The 17,386-nt window shown below is 40.5% G+C and overlaps 1 protein-coding gene across 2 annotated transcripts in view; it reads right to left on the bottom strand.

Annotated features, from left to right (window-relative positions):
• The window catches only part of IQGAP2 (IQ motif containing GTPase activating protein 2), a 449,634-nt gene that overhangs the window by 365,978 nt on the left and 66,270 nt on the right, over window positions 1-17,386 (bottom strand). Inside the window, exon 2 of one of the 2 annotated variants that reach the window (XM_066273594.1) lies at window positions 5,941-6,009. The exons of the other annotated variant lie outside the window; for it this stretch is intronic. Within the exon in view, the coding sequence (XP_066129691.1) occupies window positions 5,941-5,948 (8 nt within the window). The 5' untranslated portion in view covers window positions 5,949-6,009. The remainder of the gene's footprint in view (window positions 1-5,940; window positions 6,010-17,386) is intronic. 2 annotated transcript variants of the gene reach the window in all.

Genomic DNA, 17,386 nt, shown 5'->3' with positions numbered 1-17,386 from the left:
TTAAGATTTGTTTACTCAAGATTACAATTAAAATGTAGCAATAGAAAAAAATTTCCTTATACTATATGCAGTGATTTTCAACCTTTTTCCATGGCACAAACACACACTAATTACTAAGGTCAGTGCCCCTGACTAAATACAACCATTTTCATCTCATGGCACAAATAAATTAGTTACTAAGGGAGAAGAGGTCAGGGCCCCTTTTTCTTTAGTAATTAGTTTATGAGTGCGTGAGAAACAAAGGTTGAAAATCACTGCTATAGGGAATCAGAACCTACAACTAATGTAAAAAACATGTCAGATATATTACAGGTAGCATTTGGTCACACATGTCTATGTACATGTGTGCTGTGTAATAAATCTTTACACATCAAAAGGGCTCAAAATAGTCCAGAAAAAAAGATATACACAAGAAGCAGAACCATCTGTGGATTCTAGCCTAGGCTCTGAAAGTTACATTAGCTTTCTTGCCCCTTTGCCCATCAGCCTCCTACCTTAGAGTGTTAAACAGAAGAAAACAATTTTTAAAAACTAAGCTTCATGCATCTGCTTCCTGAGGTGGAGCAGAAGACAACTCTGTATACTCTAATGCCTACTGATGAGATGGCGGAACACCCAGGAAAGGAATGGGCACACAGTGCTCAGCGGGAAGAAGAGCATCAGGAAGGTAGATATCAGCACTCTAGATACGCCACTCTATCCGAGGGGCTTTCAAGAGCCATCTGCCACAGTCTGACCTGCCCACATCTGTCATGGCAGCTGGATTAGATTATTCCTATAAACCAAAGACAATGTTGGCACCTGGGTAAAGCAACCCCCATAGCCTTTATAGTACATGAAATCACATCCTCTATTTTGGGTTCTTTGAAGTTTGAGTTTGCTCTTTCTTTTGGGCTGAACTTAAATTTAGGTTTTAATGTCAAGATCCATTCAGTGGAACATTTGGGCCCAAGCTGGAAGTCATTTTCACCACCACACCTTTAACAAGAACCTGCTGGAAAACAGATGTCCTGTAGAACAAGAGGACAAGAAACTGTAATAAATGAGACAGTCTCTGCCCTCAAAAAACTTGCACTCCTGATACACTGAACTCAGGCAGGCTTCTCCCCTCTATCCACACTGCAGTCTCCTGCTACTCGAATAAAATTCTAACTCCTAATTCTAGAAGGATTTGTGGGAGGATGAAAAAGCTTTTATCACACTGCTCACAAAATTAGGGGACACTTCCTCGCTTCATATTCGTTTTGAAATATCCCCTAATTTTTGTGGGGAGTATATTATTCCCTTGATCCCTATCCATCCTATAGTTCCTTGTGGCAGGCCTCTGAGGGGCTAAAAAGTTGTTATTTAGAGTCATCTTCCCACCCCTCCTCCCAATTCTGCTTGACTGGCATGGGGTGGAGATGGACATGGGGGTAGGGACAGAAGAGGCATCAGGAATAGCAAGAGAGAACACAATTCTAAGACTGGGGCTTGGGAAAAGCAGGTATACAACTAAATGCAACCTAAGGTGGATGGGGGAGCTGAGCTTCATTTCAGAAAAGGTGTTCTGCTTCAGTGCTCCAGGTGGCTAGAAGAAAACCTGTAGCTTTATGTACCTGACTCAAAGTAAGTCCAGTTTACCTGTTGCCCAAGTCACTTCTAATCTAACAGCCAGTAACTAACTTGCAGCCCTGCCCAAAATGGCAGTTCAGAGGGTCAACACTTTTTAACCATACTTTTCCTCCCAAAGGAGATGATGATCTTTTCAGTTAAGAGTTATATTTAAAACCTGGCTTGCTATGCCAACAGAGGTCAAAGTATTTTCTCAATGATTAGTTATGCAAAAAGGTATAACTAACCAACATGTGTATCCAGCCTTAAAATAATAATTTCCTACTTTCCTTATGTGATAAAAGAGGAGCTTGTATTTGGAATTGAAAATACATTTACAGAGAGAAGATTCCAGCTCCAGACCGTTCTCAGGCACTCATTCTTCCCTGCATAAACCTACTCCACCTCTGGTTATGCTAGACAGGGAGTCAATGAGCAAACACTGTCAATGAAAAGCTGCTGAAGGCACACATTCTTTAACTCTAATTAAGCGGGGATGCCTGATTCACAGCTGTTCCTACTACATACTGAAAATGGTTTTGTAATAAACAATGGAGTTAAGAGATATTTTGTTCCATGTTTCAACACTTGACAATTTACACCAGTACAGTGCTTGATACTTGGCCTGCTTTGCACATCAGCAGGGTATGATGTAGGTGTGGAAGATATTCCTGGGCCCATTTCACAATTAAGGAGGCCAAGACTTAGAGACTGTGCTTTGCTCAAGGTCACTCAGGTACTAACAGAGCCAGGTCGAGAGAAGAAAAAGTCCACTGTGGTTCATACACTGAGAAGAATAAAATCAGCACATCACCTCCACACCTGACTTCAGTCCAGGCCAAATCAAAACACTGAGCCTGATAATTTTCTTTAACTAATGCGTCTCTGATAATTAGGCGACTGTATTTTCTATTGTTTTTGCAGCTGCACACAGTGAATCTTCCTGTGAATAAAGTTTAGAAAATGCTTGCCTGGGCAGAAAGAGAGTGTCCTTCCTAGCCTTTGAAACAATAAAAACTTTGTTTTTAGTCTGGGTATTAAAATGTCCATATTGGGCCCACTTTCACTTTTTCTTTGTTTGTACTACTCACCTCCTTCTCCCCTCAGCACCATGGTTGTAAAATTAAGCATTGTGGACAGGTCTTAATTTAACTCTATTGAGTCTTACTAACCTTTATTAAGTAAGAGTAAAGCATAAAAGCAATATAGACTTGCTTTCCGCAGAAAGGCCTGTTGACCAATAGGAGACTTTCTGATTGCCATTTCATCAGCATCCTTTCTGGTTACTTAACTTCACGGACAAAACAAGAGATCAGAGGCAGGGGAAGAAGTGGCTGGTATCACCATTCTTCCTCTGCAAAGATGCAGTGGTATGATGCATTCACCCCAAGAAAAGGTGAGGTGGGTGATACACAGCTGAACATAGAAAAGGAGAGTGCACTGCATGCCACTTAATATCCCTGTATCTTAGCAAGTTCATTTCTGTTCCAAATGTGAATATGGTAAGGAAATTAAGGAAGAAAAAGTCAAGTTCATTTCACTGATGAATTCTCCATTTTGACTTTCTTAAAGGCATACTTTACTTCCAGTGTACACAAAACACAACTACGTCTGCATCCTTTCTCATTGTTGCTTGGCATAGTCAGAAGTTCCTTTGGAGGCCCCCACTGACTAATGGATCAAACACTGAGGCCACTGTGGTAGCCTCTAGCCCCAGGTGGCAACTGAGTGCTCGAGACACAGCTTCTGAACTGGGATGTACCATACTTGGGGGAAAGAGATAGTGGCATATCTCATTCAAGTTTTGTGCATTGACTATATACTGAAATGTTATCTTGGCTATACTGGTTTAAATAAAATATATTAAAATTACTTTCACCTGCTTCTGTTTTTTTTTTAATGTTGCTACTAGAAACCATGTCACTCCTGCCCTCCCTGACTGAGCCTGACTGCTTCCCCTTTGTTCTCTGTCCTATCCAGCCTGGGAGGCACATCGGGAACAGGAAAATAATGGTTCCTTCTTTTGTCTATCAGTTGCTCAAAACCAACAAACATAGGTTATACTACATAAATGAATTTATTTTACTGTCTGGCTTAGCTGCTGGATTTCTGACCATCCCCATTTATCACTGAAGTTTGCTGTAACTTTGCTAATTCATCCTCGAGTCTGTCTTGTTGGTATGTTTTAGATTGCAGGCAGTTCTGACCCGCACAAAACCTATTTAAATCTAGTTGTACAGAATGCATTGTCAGGGATGGGGGGCTTTATTTGCACAAAGGTCCTTTAAAACTCACATTTCATAATGTCATGAACACGGAGAAGCTGCAAGACAAACTGCCCTGCTGTAATGGAAGGGTGAGCAGCCCCACTTACAAAACGTCTAAACTTGGCACATGACCCACTGAGTATCTGAGAAATGTTCAGCTCAACAATTTTAGGACCACCATTTCCACAATTAAATGCGTAAACACTGTCAGTTGGTCTGTGTTCCCCAAAAGGACCCATGCAATTCAGAAGTGAAAATCATCGATGATCAATGTTCAATGGAGAATCAGTGCCCCCCACAAGGCCCCTTGAGGCCAATCCACAGTGGACAAGAAACCTCAAGCAGGACTTCTGAGATCACTACACCATTTACTCAGGCAAATCAACCTATCCCCGCTGTGTGCCAGGCCCTGGGGGTAATGAGAGTCAGAACCTCTTCCTCAAATGTAGAAGTTACCATACATCATACACTGAATTAAGTGGAATAGTGGCAGGATACCGACCCAAGGCAAAACCAAGAAGGGAACGATTAACCATAGGAAGAATTCAGGAGAGTAAGACAAGTGTGGGCTGCGGTGCCAGGCTAAGGAGGTGCCACTCAATCCTGTTGGCAATGTCAATCCAGTAAAAACTTTAAGCAGAAAAGACTTGATCGAACATGACTGCCTAGCTTCTGCCTGACCATACAATAAGCCTCAAGTATGATCTAGATACAGAAAATTAATGTTCTTCATCCAAGAGATGACCAGGAAACAGCACCTAGTTTGTTAACAAGGCAGGTCAAAATAGTGTCAGCACGTTTGTCCAGCTGCAGGCTGAACCCCGCATGCTTCATGAAAGCAACACTGTGGATCACGACCAGCATTTTCCAAGAAATTGAATTAAAACAGAGCAGTAAACATCAGAGTGTGCTGCACTTAGTAACACTGAGGTGCTGTTTTGTGAATGTCTGTTGTATGGTTAGACACACATGCACACTTTTACCCATTACCACATAGCTGAGAACATGATATAAAACTGCTTCACTCTGGATTACATGGACTTAAAGTTTACAGCACAGCTAATGTATTTGTAACAAATCAGTAACAGAAGATCTCTAATGGATCCCTACCAGGGTTAAATAAATCTAAACTAGTTTTTGCAATGGTTTCAGTCTCCTGCTGAACTCTGATAGAAGGACTGACCCATAAACACTCTTGAAAAGAGTCATTTGTCTCACTCCTCTTTAGACATACTCCAAAACTGCCAATACCTCCCACTGTGCCTCTGGAATGCTCGACCTGTTGTAAAATGTATCAATAATTCTCCTATGTTCGTAACTTTTTGTTTACACTTTCCTCACCTACTTGTCTTAATGGAAATCTGGCTTTTCCTTCATCATACCACCTCTCATAAAACAGGGGTGTTCGTTCCCCAAATTTCTTCAACTTGCAGACCAAAGAAGGTAGGGTTAGGACCACTCTAGTTGAAATTTCTTCCAGGCCATGTCCTATCACCTCTGTTCTAAGACCTCTACCTCCACCACACTCCTGTCTCACTCCAACTGTGTCACTCTTTTCCAGACCTCCAGGACTCTCCTTTCTTGCCATAATCACTATGCTCCTCCCATCCCAACCTCTGTTTGGAAGGTTCAACAATGTGGATGACCTTGGGAACACCCACGTTGCAGCTTAAAGAATTTCTTCTCTATCTGAAGGTTTCACCATGTCAGCCACACACGAGCCCCACCATACCTTGGACCTTATCACTAGCCAGAAATACTCCGCCTTCGAGATCTAAGCTTCCATATCTCTGATGGTAGCTTTCTATTTACCCACTTCTCTACTTCCTTGTGCTTATAGGCCCGCCCTTCATCCTCATTATAGGTGTTTCCCTGACTCTCTATCCACTGCTCCTCTCCATCTTATTTATCTGGCTTCACAAGCCTCCTTATCCAGATGGGATGTCAAGGCCAACCCATGTGAATGAAGCTCATATCAATACCCCCAGATCCCTGTTTCTATGACTTTCTCAGAGCCAAGAGCCAATTGCTGAGACTAGTTACCCAATTCACTTTGTTTCATCGTTTTGGAAAAACTCACATGAACATGCTGATTGGCTACAATGAGAAAAATCTTCAAAATTGCCCAGGCTTGGAGGTGGAGAGATGGCTGAAAAGGGAAAGGTGAATATGAATATAGTCAACATTATTGTGGTAAGATTATATTGTGACAGATGGTTACTTGAACAATTGGGGTGATCACATTGTAAGGTATAAAAATGCTGAATCACAACATTGTACAACTAAAAGTAATATAACCAATATAAGATTATATACCAACTATACTTAAAAAAATTAATTAAAAAATAGAAACAAGGCTAACGCCACTAGGGTCTATACCATTTGTTCAAAGATGCATAAATAAATTTCTTATAAAACTTCCTTTTACAATTGCAACAACCATAACAAAAAACACTTAGGAATAAACTTAAAGAATGCTGAGGACTTATATACTGAAAACTAAAAGCACTTATTGAAAGAAATTGAAAAAGATCCAATAAAATGGAAAAATATTCCATGTTCATGGATTGAAGAATCAACCTAGTTAAAATGGCCATATTAATATTACCCAGAGCAATACAAAAATTTAATGCAATCCCCATTTAAATCCCAATGTCATATTTTAAATAAATAGAACAAAAGAATCACCAAGTTTATATGGAACCATAAGAAACCCTGAATAGCCAAAGCAATCCTAAGAAAAAAGAATAAAGCCAAAAGTATGACACTACCTGACTTCAAATTATACTACAAAGCCACAATATTCAAAACAGTTTGATATTGACAGAAAAACAGATATACAGACCAATGAAAAGAATTGAAAGACCAGGCCCTGGCCGGTTGGCTCAGCGGTAGAGCATCAGCCTGGCATGCGGGGGACCCGGGTTCGATTCCCAGCCAGGGCACATAGGAGAAGCGCCCATTTGCTTCTCCACCCCCTCTCCTTTCTCTCTGTCTCTCTCTTCCCCTCCTGCAGCCAAGGCTCCATTGGAGCAAAGATGGCCCGGGTGCTGGGGATGGCTCCTTGGCCTCTGCCCCAGGCGCTAGAGTGGCTCTGGTCGAGGCAGAGCGACGCCCCGGAGGGGCAGAGCGTCGCCCCCTGGTGGGCAGAGCGTCGCCCCTGGTGGGCGTGCCGGGTGGATCCTGGTCTGGCGCATGCGGGAGTCTGTCTAACTGTCTCTCCCCATTTCCAGCTTCAGAAAAATACAAAAAGAAAAAAAAAAAGAATTGAAAGACCAGAAATACAACCACACATGGATGGACAAATAGTCTTCAACAAAGGAACAAAAAACACACAATGGAGAAAAGAAAACCTCTTCAATAAATGGCTCTGGAAAAATTGGAAAGCCACATGCAAAGAATGAAACTCAACTACAGTTTGTCCCCCTGCACAAAATTAAATTCAAAATGGATCCAAGATCTAAATACAAAATCTGAAACAATAAATTACATAGAAAAAACATAGGTACTAAACTTATGAACCTCAGTCACAAAGAGCACTTTATGAATTTGACCACAAAGGCAAGGGAAGCAATGGCAAAAATAAATGAATGGGACTATATCAAACTAAAAAGCTTCTGCATAAAACAAAAGAAGTCAACAACAAAACAAAAAGCCAACCAAATGGGAGATGACATTTACAAACAACAGCTCCAATAAGGGCTCAACATCCAAAATATATAAAGAACTCACAAAGCTCAGCAATAAACAAGCAAACAATCCAAATGAAAAATGGGGAAAGGACCTGAATAGACACTTCTCCTAAGAAGTCATACAAATGGCCAACAGATACATGAAAAGATGCTCATGTTAGCTAGCTGTTAGAGAAATGCAAATCAAAAACTACAATGAGATACCACCTCACACCTGTTAAGACTGGCTGTTATCAATAAAACAGGTAACAAATGATGGAGAGCCTGTAGAGAAAAAGGAACCTTCATTCACTTCTGGTGGGAATGTAAACTGGTACAGCCATTATGGAAGAAAGTATGGTGGTTCCTCAAAAAATTAAGAATAAAACTACCATATGACCCAGCAATCTCTCTACTCTCTCTACTGGGTATCTACCAAAAAAAATCTCAAGAACATTGGTAGGCAAAGACACATGCACCCCTGTGTTCATCGCAGCATTATTCACAGTGGCCAAGAAATGGAAACAACCAAAGTGTCCCTTGATAGAAGATTAGATAAAGAAGATGTTGTACATATATACTATGGAATACTACTCAGCCATAAGAAATGATGACATAGTGACATTTACGACAACATGGATGGACCCTGAGAACATTATACTGAGTGAACTAAGTAAATCAGAAAAAGCTAAGAACTATATGATTTCACACATAGGTGGGATATAAAAATGGGACTCATGGACATAGATAAAAGTGAAGTGGTTACCAGGAGGAGGGACTTGTGGGGAAGGGTGTTAAGAGGGACAAATATATGGTGATGGAAAATGCTTTGACTTTGAGTGATGGGTATACAACACAATCAAGAGTTCAAATGCTATAGAAATGTTTACCTGAAATCTATGATCAATGTGACACCATTAAATTGAATTTTCTAAGTAAAATTATCTTTAAAAAAATGAAAACAAGCAAAAAAAGCTGCTCAGGCTTCTATCCAACCATGGCTGAGGCACTATCACTTTTGCTACAGCAGCTGTTTTCATTCCTCCATTCTGCCTTCTTCTTCTCATCTCAGCATAAGACAATGCTCAGTATCCTTCCTCTCCCCCCTCATGTTCTTTTCATTTGAGCTGGGGTGGGAAAGCTGGAGCTGCTGGGACAGCATCAGTTACAGTTGCTGTTTTCTTCTCTCTTGAGAGCATTACCCTTGAACTTCAGTGTGCATCAACATTTACCAGAGCAATAGGTTAAAATGCAGACCCTGGAGCCTTACTTCACAGAAATGGATTTGCAGGGACTGAAGCGAACACGAGAAGCCTGTATTTGCACAAACACCCTTGTGACCCTGATGCAGGTGGTAAATGAATTTAAGAATCACTGTCCAAAGTCCTTCTCTTACTCGGATGACATAGCTTCCTCAATTTATGTCCTGTGAAATAGCTATATATCACAAATTACTGAAGAAGAAGAAGAAGAAAAAAAACCCCAAACATTTAAGTCAAGCAAGACTGAATGAGAAGAGTATGAAAACAACTACTGTTTTTTCATTCTTGAATTCCTGTTCTAGCATCTAAATGGATTCAAGTTTCTTGGCATGAAAAGAAATGATACATGATGATGGCTAACTCTCCCACACTATGAATTCAATATTTAACTATAATTCAATATTAAACTTAAACTGAACTTACCAAACAACATAAGTTTAATATACATTTTTATTTTTGCGTTATTTTCACCATTGATCTTCTTACTAATACTTTTTCTAATCAACATGACTTACAGAGAATAAATAACAAGAGGAACGAGCAATTGTCAGTCAAGGAGACCTTTGTTCCTAATCCCAAATCTACCACTAATTCCACCATGGGTTAGGAGTTGATGATCTCTCAGCCTCAGTGTTTCCATATATGAAATGGGGATTTCCTTACTTAGAGGAAAACAAGTGTTCAAACCAAAAAAATGGAAGACCATTCTACATTCCACAAGTGGAAGATAAGAAAATCATTCTGGGACAACTTCTACAAATGTTTTCCCCCACCAGCCATCCTTCCAGTCCCTCTGTGCCTTGAATAATGGCACTGTTTTATGACTTTTAAGCATCACAGCATGAAGTAGGTGGTGAGGTTCACACAGGAAGGAAGGGACTTCAGTGCTGTTTGCTCTTCATACCTTTTGATGTTTCAACAAAAAAGTATTCTTCCAAACCAGTCATAATAGCGATAGAACCAAAAATACAATGGACAAATTGAATGTAGAAATTAAATATAACCAAGAAGTTACACTCAAAATATCTTAAGTGAGAAGAAAATAAAATCTACATTACTGAAAAGGGCAAATGCCTACTAAAAATTTTAAAATACTAATAGAAAAAAGAGAAAGAAAGACAGAGAAGAAAGGGAGGGAGAACACAAGGAAAATTCTTACCAAGTACGAATTACCAGTTATAAATATACTAAAATTGGAACAATACAGCTCTGACCCGGTATCTCGGCTGGTTAGGGCATGGTTCCAATATGCCACAGTTGTGGGTTCAATCCCCAGTTGGGGCACATACAAGAAACAACCAGTGAGTGCATGGGTAAGTGAAAACAACAGATTAATGTTTCCATCTCCCTTCCTCTCTCTCTAAAATCAATTCAAGAAATAAAAATTTAAAAACCCACAAAACCCAAGCAACAGAAAATGGGAGCAAAAAAGATAAAAGGAAAAGAAAACAAAGAGGCAAAAGACAATAAATTGTTAAATTTTCTAATTCCACCAAACTCAAGTAGTTGAGAACTGATCAACAGCCATAACAAACTTAGTTCATACAGAACCTAAAAACTAAGACACCAAAACCAAAGTTTTGAACTTATAATACAGACATGATCAAAACACATTAAGAGGCCCTGGCCGGTTGGCTCAGCGGTAGAGCGTCGGCCTGGTGTGCGGGGGACCCGGGTTCGATTCCCGGCCAGGGCACATAGGAGAAGCGCCCATTTGCTTCTCCACCCCGCCCCCCCTCCTTCCTCGCTGTCTCTCTCTTCCCCTCCCGCAGCCAAGGCTCCATTGGAGCAAAGATGGCCCGGGCGCTGGGGATGGCTCCTTGGCCTCTGCCCCAGGCGCTAGAACTCGGCTCTGGTCGCTGCAGAGCGACCCCCCGGAGGGGCAGAGCATCGCCCCCTGGTGGGCAGAGCGTGGCCCCTGGTGGGCGTGCCGGGTGGATCCCGGTCGGGCGCATGCGGGAGTCTGTCTGACTGTCTCTCCCCGTTTCCGGCTTCAGAAAAAAAAAAAAAAAAACATTAAGAGAAACAGTGTGTCAATTTTGAAGCACAAAGGCTTTGAATTCAGACTGAACTGGGTTGGACTATTTAAGTCGCCTTCTGGCTGTTACCTGGATAAATTACTTAAGTTTTCCAGGGCTTGGTTTCTTCATCTAAAAACTGGGAATAACCCCATGTACGTTGAGTGCTCTAGGTACCATGCCTAGCGAATGGACAGTCATGAGATAACTCTTCTAGTAAAATACAATTGACATTCATGGAAAATTCCAAATCTCTCCCAGCTCTCCAACTTCGAAGAGCCTGAGAAACAAATATAAACTCTGGCTAGAGATGACTAATATCCAGTGTTCAAAAATACCAGCACTCTGAGAAGTTAAGCTTTTATCTGTCAGATCACACTCGATTGGTAACTATCACACACCCAAGGTTAGAATACAAAATATGTGAAACTAAAAACAAAAAGTTTCCCAACTCTGTCCCAGCCACAGGCTCAGCTGATGCAGACCACACAATGTATCCCACTGAGTCAGGTAAGCAATTCCTTGGATGTGCCGCAAAGCATCTGATCTCCCAGTGTCCTGTGTTCTCTAAATCCAGTCCCCTGCCAAAACCTCTGGCTCCCTTTACATCCATAATGTCTGTCCTTCCTACACCAAGCTTCGTGGTACAATTCTTGGTCACCACCTAGCTTGACCTCAGAATTAATGTTTTCCCAGAGGCCCCTGCTGCAAGCACCACAGCTTGGCTGGCTAGGACCATGTCTCCATTAAGACCATATCTCACCCTCTCCCAGGCTCCACCTGATGACCTCATTCTCCTCAAAAGTTATTCCCTCTCCCTTCTAGTGTGATGTGCCTTGTGGTGTGACAGGCCTTGGCCTGCCAAAAAGGCAGATCACCTAGCAGCCAAACCCTAAGAAGGACCCCTGCTCTCAGCTCAGCTGTGCCCCCTGCCCCATCCGCCTGCCAGCCACTGCACAGATCAATCCCCACACTTCATCTTATTCCACTGGCCAGCAGCAGTGCAGTCAGTGCCAGGGAGAGAACGAGGAGGAAATGCAGAGTTACCATAAAAACATCGAAACTAGTTATGCTTTGAAAATAAAGGTCATTTTAAAAAATTTCATTGTTTTGTATAGAGCAATGACATGTTTTAATGAGCTGATAATAAGAAAGATATTTCCCTCCAACTTCCAAGTTTCTATTATCATTGCTCATGAACGGTATTCATAGAAATAAAGACAGGGAAGTCCCAGTGCACAGAGGAAATCCAGTGGATTCTCTGCAGAATTCTCCAGCCATAAGATTCTTTTTCTTAAAGTAATCACAAATATTCAGGGATAAACAAATCCACACTCAATGGGTCTCACTTGCCTTAAACATTTGAAGCACTTCTTTCAAATCTGGTTCTCAAATTCACCAGTCACACACCCACTTAACCACAAGGACATGTTCTGAGAAACGCAGCTCTAGCCAATTCCACTGTTGTGGGAATGTTAAAGAGGGCATGTACACAAACCTGGAAAGCATAGCCTACCAACATAATTGCATGTGCTACACTTTCGTTGAACTGTCAGTGCTGTTTCCACCAGCATGGACAATTGGCTTTTCATTTTGTAATCCAAGTGCCTGACTTAAGCCTTGATTGGCAAGGCTTCCATTTCAAGGAAGACTATCTAGAATAAACACACCGCCAGCCACACACTAGAGGCAGGAAGTCTCCTCCCATTGAGGCGCATTTGTTTTAGTGATCTTGTTTGATTTTGATAACTGCCCATTTGGGCTACTTTAACTTCCCACTCCTATGTTTTAAATTCACCAGAAGGAGCCCACAAAACTCCATTCCCTCTCTCAGCCTTAAGAAAATCAGAGCCCCAGACCCCTGCACTCCATAGCTCTTTGCCCCAAACATTGGTAAGTGCCCACTGGAGTGCCTTTGTAAACTCTAGGGCCTGTAATAACCTTATGGTTTTGTTTTGGTTTTTCTTTAGAACTTTATAGTGATTGTCACTAAAAGGTATCTATAATTATAATAAAAACCATAAGGGCTGGTCCAATGTTAACACTGCCTTTGGGAACAGGTAAGTGCCCTCAGGCCTTTTAGCCCAGAGCAAAACTGACAGACTGAGACCTGCAAAAAAACAGTAATCCGTAGCTGTTTAAGACATTTCCAAGGCTGTGATACCACTTGACACTCAGCAACAGGAATTTTTCACCTCTACTATGTATAACTTATGGGACCACCATTGTATGTGAGGTCCATCATTGAACAAAATGCTGTTATGTGGCACATGACTATAACAAGTAAGGCCAGAGAGTGTGAGGTTTGATCTAATCAACAAGGTGTCCTTTTGGTATCTGAGTTGTAAGCACTGAAACAAAAGGAATTACACCCATGTTTTGTTTCCTTTCCAGAGCACATACAAGTCTGTACCAGACTCACTAATACAAAGAGCAGCTTGGATCACATAACGAGCCTTTTGAAGATAATATTTCTAAACAAGCCCATCATCAAGGAAAGGCTTTTATTTCTTTGTTTATTTTCAGAGACAGGACCCCAAAAAAAGTAACGACAGCAAAAGATTTGTATGCATTTTCTCTTTTCTTAAAAAAATATAGACTGACATCAGAGAAATGGTGGCATAAGAGATACTCCTCATCTCTCCCCTTGAAATTTAAACAAATTCTACAACTATATGCAGAGAAACAAACCCAGATGAACCTGAAATATACACACACCGGATAAAGTTATGATTGCACAAGAAGGCGAGCCAAAGCACAAAAAGAAAAAAATACCAGAGGACTGAGTCTTTCTCTTTCCTCACAGACCTGAGGGAGGGAGGCACTGTTAGTGCAGGCTTTGTCTCAGACCCACAGGAGCCAGGAGAAGAGGGGAGTCTGGGAGGAAGAAGCTGACACAGGGGCGACGAGCAAGAACAGGAAGCAGGGTCGTTTCCCAGCACCTGCCGCACCCGTGATTGCAGGGCTGGGCAATTACAGGTGCGGGATGCACAAAAAACCAGTGGCATGCTACCAAGAACTGCCAGCAATAAACTTGTGGAGATAGGCCCACAGGACATTGGGGCGTGCTTGATCTGCCCACCCAACCAGCCCAATTTAGCCTTGTAGAACCAGACGTGCTTGATCTGGGATCTGCACGCCACCGGCTCTGAAGCTTGGGCACCGGTTTGCAGAAAGGAGTTGAGAGTGTGTGGGCGGGAAGCCCCTGATCTGTGATGTCTACCACAGCTTCTACGGACATCTGGGACATCCCGGCTTGTGATGTACAGCCCCTGCCCTGCCCAGGGCTATGCTTGAAGTGCTTAGAGTGGTATTAGAGGAGAGATTGGACTGTGTCGCCCACGCTTCCCGGTTCCAAATTGCTCCCCTTGCTGAGCGAACAGCAGTGGTGGTGGATCCCCTCCACTAGGTATCCAGGCTGTTCTCTCCTGCAAGAGGTGGGGGTACCCAGATACTTGATCCCCTGCTATCTTGGGACGTGGAGGATGGCCCTGCAAGACTCCTGGTCGGCCATTGCCAGTGCTATAAAATTGCAAAGCCCTAACGAAGAGCCCCTCCTAAAAATGCGACAACACTGCCTACATTGTTACAAAGGCGACAGCTAAGCCATAGCAGAATCTCACAAAGGTAAATTTTGTAGTGCAGGGCCCCCTGCCAGAAAAAGAAATCATATCTCTTATTGAGGTTATTAACTATACCACCTTCAAATGCCATCAAGAAAAAAGAAATCAAATATGGATATACTGTACAAGAAAAAGACATAGCTCAGATAGATGATGAAAAATCTCAAGGAAAAAAATCTCAATTACTTGGAAACCTTGGAGCTTAATGACAGAGAATTCAAAACTGAATCTCTAAAATAATAAGATACAAGAAAACACTGAAAGGCAATTTTAGTGAGCTCAAAAAACAATGTAACGAACAAAAAGAATACTTCATCAAAGAAATTGAAACTATAAAAAAGAACCAAACAAAGATGAAAAAGTCAATACAGGAACTAAAAAATGAGGTAACAAGCTTAGCCAATAGAACAAGTCAGGTAGAGGAGAGAATCAGTGACACTGAAGACAGGCAACTAGAGATACTACAGAGAAGAAGAGAGACTCACAAATTAAAAAACCATGAGAAATACCTAGAAGAATTATCTGTCTCCATCAGGAAGACCAATATAAGAATAAGGGGTATATTAGAAGAGGAAGAGAGGGAAAAGGGAATGGAGAACATATTGAAACAAATCATCGATGAGAACTTCCTGACCCTGTGGAAAGAGTTAGAGCCTCAAATCGAAGAAGCAAACAGAACACCAGTTACCTGAACCCAAACAGACCTCCTCCAAGGAACATCATAATGAAATTATCACAAATCAATGACAAAGAAAGAATCCTCAACGCAGCTAGGGAGAATAAGGATATAACATATAAAGGAAGGCCCATTAGGCTATCATCAGATTTCTCAGCAGAAACTCTATAAGCCAGAAGAGAGTGGACCCCAATATTTAAAGTACTGAAAGAGAGGAACTACTAACCAAGAATACTATATCCATCAAAACTATCCTTCAAATAAGAAGGGGAAATAAAAACATTTACAGACATACAGAAGCTGAGGGAATTTATCACCAGAAAATCTCCACTACAGGAAATACTAAGGGGGTTTATCTGACCAAATAGAAAGAACAAAACAAGACAAAATTACAAGTAATATCTTTTTAACAAAACCACAATAAAAACAAGGGTAATCTGTGACAACAATAACACAAAAATGAAGAGGATAAAGATCAGCAGTAATAAAGGAGGATGGAGTACAGAAGCACTCATGAGATAATGGACTGCAATATAATTTTTCTTTTAATAACCTAATGGTAACCACACCTGAAAATGCCACTACTGAAACACATAGCTTAAAAAAAGAAGAAACAGAAGATAGAAGTATATAACACCACCACCAAACAAAAATAAATTACAGAAAAACAAAAAAGAAGAACCAAACAAGACACAAAACTATCAGAAAGAAGTATAGAAAATGGCAATAGGAAATCCTCAAGAGTTAATAATTACACTAAATGTAAATGGACTGAACTGACCAATAAAGAGGTACAGAGTAGCAGACTGGATCAAGAAGCAAAACACAACATTATGCTGCCTTCAAGGGACACATCTAAACTCCAAAGATAAAAAGAGATTCAAAGTGAAAGGTTGGAAAACGATTCTCCAAGAAAATAATATCCAAAGAAAAGCAAGAGTAGCTATACTCATATCTGACAATGCAGACTCCAAGACAACAAAGGTAACCAGAGACAAAGATGAACATTTCATAATGATAAAGAAGACAGTGTAACAAGAAGACATGACATTCCTTAATATATATGCACCAACCCAAGGAGCAACAAATATATAAGGTAACTACTAACTGATCTAAAAGTGCAAACTGAAAAAAATATAATCATACTTGGAGACCTCAGTACACCATTGATGGCTTTAGATCATTCATCCAAACAGAAAACCAGTAAAGAAATATGGCCTTAATGGAAACACTAGAACAAATGGACATAATAGACATCTACAGGACATTTCACCACAAAACATCAGAGTATACATTTTTCTACAGTGTATATGGAACATTCACAAGAATAAATCATATACTGGGCCACAAAAAAAACCACCTAAAAACTCAGAAAAAATGAAACTATACCAAGCATATTCTCTGACCATAAGGCTTTAAATTAGGATTCAACTGCAAAAAAGAAATAAACGCATCCACAAATATGTAGAAATTAAACAACATACTTCTAAAAAATGAATGGGTCAAAGAAGAAAGAGGAGATCAAAGGATATATACCAGAAAATGAAAATGACAACATGACTTATCAGAATCTCTGGGATGCAGCAAAAGCAGTAATAAGAGGGAAGTTAATCTCATTACTTGCTTATATAAAAAAGCAAGATAGGGCCCAAGTAAATAACTTAACGTCACATCTTAAGGAACTAGAAATAAAAGAACAAGGACAAACCAAAACCAGCAGAAGAAAGGAAATAATAAAAATTAGAGCAGAAATAAATGAAATAGAAAACAGAAAAACAATAGAAAAAATTAATACAACGAAGAACTGGTTCTTTGAAAAGATCAATGAAATTGACAAGCCCCTGGCAAGACTTATGAAGGAAAAAAGAGAAAAGTCTTATATAAACAAAATCCAAAATGAAACAAGAAAAATTACCACAGACATCATATAGATATAGAAAGGATTATCGCACAATATTATGAAAAATTATATGCCACCAAATTCAACATTCCTAAAAAAATGGAGAAACTGCTAGAATAATATAATCTTCCTAGACTGAATCATGAAGAAGCAGAAAGCCTAAACAGACCGATAAGCAGGGAGGAAATAGAAACAACTATCAGAAACCTCCCCAAAAATAAAAGTCCAGGGCCAGATGGAAACACTAGTGAATTCTACCAACATTCAAAGAAGATTTGGTTACTATCCTTTTCAAAGTCTTCCAAAAATTGAAGAAGTAATACTTTCAAACACATTTTATGAGGCCAACATAACCCTCATACCAAAACCTGTCAAG

Source organism: Saccopteryx bilineata, chromosome 4 (genome assembly GCF_036850765.1).
Source record: "Saccopteryx bilineata isolate mSacBil1 chromosome 4, mSacBil1_pri_phased_curated, whole genome shotgun sequence".
NCBI lineage: Eukaryota > Metazoa > Chordata > Mammalia > Chiroptera > Emballonuridae > Saccopteryx > Saccopteryx bilineata.
The sequence above is the reverse complement of the archived record's forward strand: the minus strand, read 5'-3'. Positions and strand labels throughout refer to the sequence as shown.